This window comes from Cajanus cajan, chromosome 3 (genome assembly GCF_000230855.2).
Source record: "Cajanus cajan strain Asha chromosome 3, NIPB_CcT2T_4, whole genome shotgun sequence".
NCBI lineage: Eukaryota > Viridiplantae > Streptophyta > Magnoliopsida > Fabales > Fabaceae > Cajanus > Cajanus cajan.
In genome coordinates this window covers 3249835-3258973 of record NC_138519.1, presented here as the reverse complement: position 1 = coordinate 3258973, position 9139 = coordinate 3249835, and the positions used below count along the sequence as shown (strand labels likewise).

At 33.2% G+C, this 9139-nt stretch overlaps 1 protein-coding gene across 1 annotated transcript; it reads left to right on the top strand.

The window, feature by feature from the left end:
* The first annotated feature begins 290 nt into the window (after positions 1 to 290).
* SPPL4 (SIGNAL PEPTIDE PEPTIDASE-LIKE 4) lies at positions 291 to 8678 on the top strand. Its single transcript, XM_020364365.3, has 14 exons — positions 291 to 585; positions 1990 to 2148; positions 2268 to 2379; positions 2666 to 2785; positions 2953 to 3104; positions 3250 to 3432; positions 3944 to 3978; positions 4626 to 4788; positions 5529 to 5582; positions 5825 to 5917; positions 6039 to 6181; positions 6381 to 6451; positions 6801 to 6884; positions 8049 to 8678. Exons 1-14 carry the CDS (start codon positions 451 to 453, stop codon positions 8168 to 8170), a joined length of 1626 nt encoding a protein of 541 aa, XP_020219954.1. The 5' UTR covers positions 291 to 450; the 3' UTR covers positions 8171 to 8678.
* The last annotated feature ends 461 nt before the right edge of the window (positions 8679 to 9139 follow it).

Below are 9139 nucleotides of genomic sequence, written 5' to 3'. Positions count from 1 at the left end.
TAATCTTTATGATTTAGACGATCGAGTGTACAGAAAGTTTACCGGAAGTATTAAATTTATGACACCGTTCATATGCGTGTGAATGCAAAGATGGAAGCACAGACAGAGTGCAGAAGGAAACACATGGCGGTCACACTCAACTGTGAAACTATCAACATGCCATGCCACCGCGTTAAACAGTTACCACTTACCACGCACTTTTTTCTTCTACTCCTACAAACGACAAAACAATAATTAACAAAACAAAATAACAATAATAAATAAATAATAAATAAAATCTGCTACTCATTTCTTCTCTCTCTTCTTTATGCCCACCGTCACTTCCTACTGCCCAATTCCTCTGTCCCTTCTTCATTTTCTCTCCAAAAGAAAATAAATAAAAAAATCTTTTTTTTTTGCTTTCTCTGATACCCTTTTGGTTTCTCCTTCAATTTTGCATCAAGACTCAGCATGGTGTCACTGGGAGCTACATATAGTGTGGTCTATGCGTTTCTGCTTGGTGTCACTTTGGTTTTGGGTGGGGATATAGTTCACCATGATGATGTAGCCCCCAGAAGGCCTGGTTGTGAGAACAACTTTGTTTTGGTACCAATTTTTCTTTCTTCTGTGTTCCTAACATGAATTGCAAAACTGGTTTAGGAATGTCATTATTGGAGGTTTTGATCTTGGCCTTGATGCTTGCTTAGTGGGAAAGTTCTGGAATAAAGAAAAGTTCCTTTTTTTTACGGACATGAAAATTGGAAGTTGGGTGGGATTAGTTTAAATATATATTATGTATTTATTTGGTATTTGATTTGAGTTTTCAGTGTTGGAAGATGATCCGCACCATCAATGATGCAATGACTCTGTGGTGTATGCTCAATTGAAATTCTCTCTCTTTCTTGTTTGGACATAAAATGCTTGCTTGAGTTTTACAAGTTGCGTGTTAACTTGTTTGGAGTTGTCTTTTTTAGATTCCACGCTTCAATGCATAGTTGTGTACTGTAGTAATCCTTTTTTGCCTCGTAATTATGACATAGGTGTTGTTTTTCTAGCTTTTGCTGTTGAGGGGGATCTGTGTTTGTTTTGTATTAAGAGTATGCTAACTTTGTATATGATATCTATGATTTTCTTATCGTTTCTACTTTTCTTCTTCATAGATTGTTGTTATGCTATGCCAACTTGCATCTTTGGAACTTGAGCTTGATGCAGGAGGGGTTGTTTTACAGATACTACCGAAAGACAAGAATTTGTTTATATTCTTGTCCTAATTCTTTTACCCTTTATCTTTCGCTATAAAATTTCCGCTGTTCTGTGCCTTTTTTTATCTGTTGTTGATTGAACTTCTTAGATGGTTTGCTTAGTGGTGAAAGTCCGGATTTTTATGAATGTAAAAAAATTGACCGAGAACAAAATTTGATGATAGCCAGTTGAGTGGAAACCATATTTTATGAACTGATTCTGAAAAATCTTTTGGCTTATGTTTTCATGCTTTCCTGCAATCTATGTGGCCTATATTCTATTTTCATTAATTGTGTATTGCCATATATATATATACACACACACACATATACTGCATATACTCTATTTAGGTATATGAATTGAAAGAAAACTTTTGAATTTATCCTATTTGATTATTCCATTACTCAACTTGTCACTCACTTGTTCAATGCATGTACCCTATTTAGTCATTTACTTGCTTCATTTCCATTCTTCTAAAATAAAGGTTTCAGAAACTCATATATAACTATAATTATTTTGTTCTACAAGACTTTGCTCATGTTGTTTTATCTATTTCCAGTTTTAAGTTTTTCACATTGAACTCTATATATCATCTATATGATATATTTGAAGTAATTTTTCATTGTCTCATTCGATACAAATTATGATTCACGATTCAAAAATTAGCTCAAGGATTCACAATTCGAATCCCGAGTTGATAATCTTGCATATGCATGCATTTTTTTTTTTTCCTTTAAAAGCTTTGATCAATTTCTTCTCTTTTGTTAGGTAAAAGTCCCCACTTGGATTGATGGTGTGGAAAACAATGAGTATGTTGGTGTGGGTGCAAGATTTGGCCCTACATTGGAATCAAAAGAAAAACGTGCCAATCTTACAAGAGTTGTCATGGCTGATCCTCCTGATTGTTGTACAAAGCCTAAGAATAAGGTATTGAATAATTATTAAGCTATAAAACTTACCAAATGCAACTTTACTTGCATGTGAAGCATAATTTCTGGATTGAAAGTTCTATTTAAAAAAATAATTTTATTTTGCACTGTTATTAGCTCACCAGCGAGATCATTTTGGTGCACCGAGGAAAATGTAGTTTCACAACCAAGGCAAATATAGCTGATGAAGCTGGCGCTTCAGCCATCCTCATTATAAATTACCGTACAGGTGTTTGCATTTTATTTTTAATGCTTTTTGTTTGCATTTTCTTCGTAATGCTTTTTGAGATCTTATAGTTTATTTTGTTTATGATTTGTCCATTAGTGATTTTTCAATTTGTTAGAGGCAGTCTTGGGGACGTTAATTGCGTAGAATGCTAAATATTTGTTTATCATTAGTTATTTGAGTATACAAAGAACATTGCAATAAGCAGTTGAAGTAAATATTTCTTTTATATAATATAAAAATAAATTGTGTTGGTTTTGAGAAACTATTGTATTGCCTTGTTATACAGAACTTTTCAAGATGGTTTGTGAAGAAAATGAAACTGATGTTGATATTGGAATACCTGCTGTCATGCTTCCGCAAGATGCTGGATTGAACTTGGAAAGGCATATAAAAAATAACTCCAATGGTATGATTGACTTTTTGAGCTGTCTCTTATTATGTAATTAGTAACATTTTTTTGGGCACAGAACAATTTAATTTTTTAAATCTTCCTTTTATATTTTATACCTTATCTGGTCATGTGTCTTACTTGATATCATTTGCACTTCTGCATGTACAATTCCTGCTCTTCAGTCTCCATACAGTTATACTCTCCACTGCGTCCATTGGTTGACGTTGCAGAAGTGTTTTTGTGGCTCATGGCTGTTGGTACCATTATAAGTGCTTCTTATTGGTCTGCCTGGAGTGCCAGAGAAGCGGCTATTGAGCAAGAGAAGCTTCTAAAGGTTACCTTGTTCTTATTTTGTGCCAACTTTACTCTCTCTTTTGATGTCAACAAGTTTTATCCCCCTTCATAAAGAAATATTTCCCCTCATATTTAAAAACTCATTAATCCAGTTACTAATACATGGATCAACTTTATACTCGCAGGATGCTTCAGATGATTATGCTAATACAGAAAATGTTGGTTCCAGTGGTTATGTGGAAATCAGTACTGCAGCAGCAGTTTTATTTGTCGTGATTGCTTCTTGTTTCTTGGTTATGCTGTATAAATTAATGTCATTTTGGTTTGTTGAAGTTCTGGTGGTTCTGTTTTGCGTTGGTGGGGTAGAGGTGAGTTGTTCTTGTTCCATGCCGGCTTAGTTCTGTTTATTAGAGTATCCCTTCCTCTAATCTAGATCATAATCAATTTACTGATCAACCAGATTCCATGCTTTACTTTATCATTTTGCATCTTCTTTAGGGCAGTTACAATGTCTTAGATTGTAAGTCAGGGTACTTTGTTCAGTTATTGTGTAAACAAAGAGGAAAAAAAGTCTTTTGAACAAAACAAAACCAATTGGGAGACCAAAAAAGATCCCTTGTTGTGGTTATATTAAGTCCTAAATAAGTCATACAACATTTACAATTGCACAATCTGATGTACACCTAATTATGCATTCCCTTTTATTGATGGACATTTGTTATTTTTGTTTTATAGATCAGAACTTGAATGTTTTTCTACTCATGATTCTTTAGTAATCTTTGCATCAGTTATTACTTTTAGTTAAAGCATACAAGTGCCGCAAAAGCATATTTTTTGTCATACAGCAGCTAAATCTTTATATTCTTCATGTGCTTTCAGGGACTGCAAACTTGTTTGGTGGCTCTGTTATCATGGTAAGTCTTTTATACATAAAGGAAGGTGGTTGTGTGAGAGGAGGATAAAATAACTAATCTGCCAACTATTCTTTTGTTATGAATTTGTGGCTGACCTGTTGAACTATACATATGGTGCTTTTAATAATCAACATTTATACATATGGTGCTTTTAATAATCAACATTGTCATTGAAACTGAAAGAGGGTATAACTACATTTGTTACGACCCAAAGATCATGTTGTGCAACATACTTTATTTATGTTGTTAAATTATGATTGATTGGTATGATTATTGTTGTGTCGGTCTAAATGTTGGAAAGTAAGGGTGAGAATAAATTAACTTAGCTGTCAATTTTTTTTCCCATACACCTATTTCCTGAAGAATACAGTATTGATGTGGCAATGAACTCAAATTCATTGAATCAAAGACCAAATGTAGGAAGATGCACATATAGCTCTGGGTTAACATTGCTCAAAGATATATTTTACATAATTTTTGCATCAGGAAGTGTTTATCCTGCTATCTTTTAGAGTCAAAATTACAATAAATCAATATTGTCTGAAAAAAGAAATTAGTTCATCTTGAAGTTTGTTGCTTTAGGGTACACGGTTCATTCTATTAGATTCTTTAGTCATGATATGGAATTGACAGAAAAATTCTTATAGTTTCAGATGGTTTCAACCATCAGCACAAACATTTGTGAAGATACCCTTCTTTGGAGCTGTCTCATATCTGACACTTGCTGTTACTCCATTCTGCGTAGTGTTTGCCGTGGTTTGGGCAGTTTATCGCCGTGCATCATGGGCTTGGATTGGTCAGGATATCCTTGTAAGATAGTTTTATTACTTTTGCTTATAAATATATATATAAAAAAAATCTATTACTTTCACTTTATCTTCTGGTTAACTTTTTCTGCACATTTTCTAGTTTTTATTATTTTTTATCCCTTTGGACTGGACTGGCTGACATTTCTGATTAAAATACAGAAAATTGTGATACAATTAAAGAAAATCCACTTGTTGCATGACTTAGATATTGCTTTCCAACATTGGAACATCGCTAGCGTAAAACTGAAAATGTTCTTAAACTAGAATGGAATCTGATACTCTTCCTCTGGCTGTAACTAAGTAACAAGGAGTGCATTGTTTTGCTATTGATCAATTGAAAAACAGTGAAGAGCAAGATCAAATTCCTAAAATCTGCTTTTTATACAAGAAATTTGGCTGATACTGATCATCAAAATGCCACATTTCACATGAATTGTCAATCCAACATAAGTTGAAGATTGTTCTTGGCAGATTGATATACCTGCTATTATAGTCTCCATTTCCATGATTATTGTTTTTGTTTCACATCAATGATTTTCCTCTCGTAACTTCAAAAAAAATATTTCTCTTTTAATGTAGTTTTGAATTGAAATTGAAGTTCTGCCATTTAGGATTTCTTATGTTATCATTAGCATTCCTCGTTTAAGCTTCTAAGCATTTATAGTATAACTTCCATGAAGTTAAGAGGCGGATTAATATTTATGTATGTTCACTTTTCGTTTTCTACCTTCTGTCGTTCAGGGTATCACATTGATAATTACAGTTCTTCAGATTGTTCGCATACCAAATCTCAAGGTAATGATTCATAGTTGTTTTTTCCCCACTGTTTTTGGTTTTTATTAAGCTTGTCTAGGGCACTATCTCCTCATTTAATTGTATGTCAACTCTTGAATTTAAGAATAGGAGGCATCTGTGGGAGCATTTATACATAGTTTAACTGGCAAAACATTGAAGGGATAGCTTTGCTGGATACTAGTTAACTTTTATTATGAGCAAAAGCAAAGTACCTACTACATATACATTTTTTTCTGTATCAGGTTGGAACTGTTCTTCTCAGTTGTGCCTTCCTATATGACATCTTCTGGGTGTTTGTCTCTAAATGGTGGTTCCATGAGAGTGTGATGATAGTGGTGAGTGTTTTAGAGAAAGCTCTCACTCCTCTACCATTCTTTGCATAGCTTGATTTTGGCATTATACATGATGCTGTTTTCCTTTTCCCTCTTAAAATGTATATAATATTTCTCTATACAGGTTGCTCGAGGTGATAAGAGTGGAGAAGATGGTATCCCCATGCTTCTCAAGATACCACGTCTGTTTGACCCTTGGGGTGGTTACAGTATCATCGGATTTGGGGACATAATCTTACCAGGACTTATAGTAGCATTTTCGCTAAGGTTGAATTGGAAGTCATATGTTGATCATACAATACATACCTTTCCTACTCATCTACCTTCTGTTACTGATTTTCTTGTTGTAGAATACATGTCCACATTATTTCATTGTAAAAATGTTTTAGATAGAGGAGAATGGTCTTTTATCTGAGTAAGCTATTAACAGATCATGAACTTATTACATTGATAACTAACTTAATAGGTATGATTGGTTGGCAAAGAAGAACCTTCGGGCTGGATACTTCTTGTGGGCAATGACTGCTTATGGTTTAGGTATGAAATATTTTATCTGGGATAGTTTTCATGATAAAATCTGAAAATCATTGGACCTCTTAACCGTTATGCAAGATTCCACATATTATTTATATACTTGGCTACTATGTAACAATATTCTAATAATTTAACAGCACAATATTCTATGCAACAGGCGTAAAATTGCTGGACATTTTTAAGTACATCAACTTATAAAAGTTCGTAGAAAAATTTAGTGGTGTCACTTTAACAACATTAAGAATTTCAATATGAATCTGTTAGCTTGCTTCTTCCCTATGTTCCTATCTTCAAATGTGGAAGTAACTGTTGGCTTCGTCTTTTACATCATTCCTTGAATTTTGATCTACAGGTCTCCTCATCACATATGTGGCTTTGAACTTGATGGATGGGCATGGTCAGCCGGCTTTGCTTTATATAGTCCCATTTACACTTGGTAAGAATAGTTATCAGAATCATTTAAATCTTAAAGTACAAACACCTACACTGCCATGTAATCTTTGCATTTCATACTTCTCGCTCCATCCACAAAAATACTCCCTGTTATATTTGAACCTGTTCTATTGGCCATTGAAGGTGCCTTCAATTAAATCATGCTAATTAGTATCACTTCAAAAAAGGAGTTATGTACATTTTACAGCAAATATAAAATTTTTGCATGTAATACAAAATTTCATATGTGGATGTGGGAAAAGAAGTAAAATGATTTTACTGAATTTAGTTTTTGTCTGACCATTAATTGGTCCATGTAGCTGACATCAAAATTTGATAGCTGATGGGTACTCCTGGACCAATATATGAACAAAAGATGCTTAAATTTTTTGAACTGAAATATAAACAAATTTCAATCAAACCAACTTTATTTAATGCTCTTAATCCAAAAATATCACTAAGACAATAAATGGGACTGGTATTTTGTAGGGTAGCAGTATGATAACAGCAACAGTACCACAATTAATAAGCAAAGGAATTCTGAAATAAACCTCTGTATAAACCTTCAATGAAACAGTACACCAAGACTGAAATTCAATAGAAAGGGTAAATGACTTAAGGGAAATATTGATGCTATTCCATTTAGGGAAAACTGTAGAAAAATGCAGAAAATGACAACAGAATGAGATAGTAGTAGAAGAGAGAATTCAGAGAAGAATATAGAAATCTAACATACCTTCCAAAAACCCTTTTTTTCCATTCTCTCTCCTTTCTTATATCACATAGTCTTCAGCATATTTTCTTTTAGGTTTTTTTCTCTCTATTTCCTCTTCTTAATCCCTGATTGAATGGATCAATAGCCACATGTCCCATTCCCTCAACCAAATCTGTTAGGCCAGGTGTTGTTTCACATATATCTTTCTCTGTCATAACATATTTACAATGAATGTGATTAAAGATATTTTAAGAAATGTAATGTACATTTTACGTGAGATTCTGGAAATTAAATGCATTTAATTAACATCTGTATGAAATTGGTCTTTTTTATAATATACAAGTCTAGAAACTAGAAAGAGTATCGGCAAAGAACGACACTAGACATTTAGATATTGCATGACATAAAATCTGGTCCTCTTTCTGAAACCTTATTCTGTAATCATAAATGCAGGCACCTTTTTGTCATTGGGAAAAAAGAGAGGGGAGCTCAAGATTTTATGGACAAGAGGGGAACCAGAAAGGCCTTGCCCTCATATCCAAGAGGATGACCAATCAATTAACAGCCACCATTGATCAACAGCAGACTTGTATCCTCCTAGGTATTAGTTTATGGGAGTGATAGGATCTCTTACGACATTATGTAACATTTGTAACTTTGTTGTAGCAAAGTTTCAGCCAAATGGTATGGTAGCATGGACTTAAATCAGCAGCCAAAACTTGAGAGATATCACTCAATTGTTCTGATATTGAAGGGGACCCACCAATTTGTGTATTATAACCTTATTTTTTGAGATAGCAGATGAAGAATCCATTTCCTGGTTGATGATGACTTTGCATCCATGAGAGTCTGATCAAAACCATGTCGTTCCCAAACAAATGTCAAGAAGCAAAGATACATACATAGGAAACTCCAAACAAAGAAGGAAGGACTGTGAAAGGCTGTTAACACTGAGAAGCTGCTGTTAATGTAGTCATAACTTTGTGTTGTATGATTATTATTATTAACTATGTTTATTGTTGTTGTATGAAATTTGAACTTGAAGTTAGCTAAATTTTATTCTCTCTGAGAATTCTCATTTTATCAATGTCCTTAAATCTTTCTCGATTGAGAGGAAAGAAATGGATTTGCCTAGTTCTAAATCAGGCTGTAGAACAAGAGTGCTCCTAGACCCAAAGAAGATGTAGTTATAAAAGTTAAGTTAGTACATTTTTAAGTTTTAGTCATTTTAAGTTGGTCCAACATGACCTATGTTACATAATACTTTAAATTTTATAATATTCTTTCTGAATTCACAAAAAGGATTTGAAACTCCTTTATTTAAAACTAATACATTATCAATATATGACATAGTTGATACATATAACCTTGTCTTTTAATCATATAGTCAGAGGTTTAATATTTGATTTTCAAGTATAAAAAAAATCTAAACATTTGTTGAAAAATGTCTCTTAAATGCTCAATAAATCAGTTTAGTTTCCAACTAGGGAATATCCTTGTTCAGCAAAAAAAAAAAATTTAATACAGTCTATATAATTTAATAA

Coding starts and splice junctions, on each gene's coding strand:
- SPPL4 (XM_020364365.3), top strand. CDS start 451: ATGGTGTCACTGGGAGCTACATATAGTGTGGTCTATGCGTTTCTGCTT. Junction 2,380..2,665: donor CATTATAAATTACCGTACAG/GTGTTTGCATTT, acceptor CTTGTTATACAG/AACTTTTCAAGATGGTTTGT. Junction 3,979..4,625: donor TTGGTGGCTCTGTTATCATG/GTAAGTCTTTTA, acceptor AAATTCTTATAG/TTTCAGATGGTTTCAACCAT.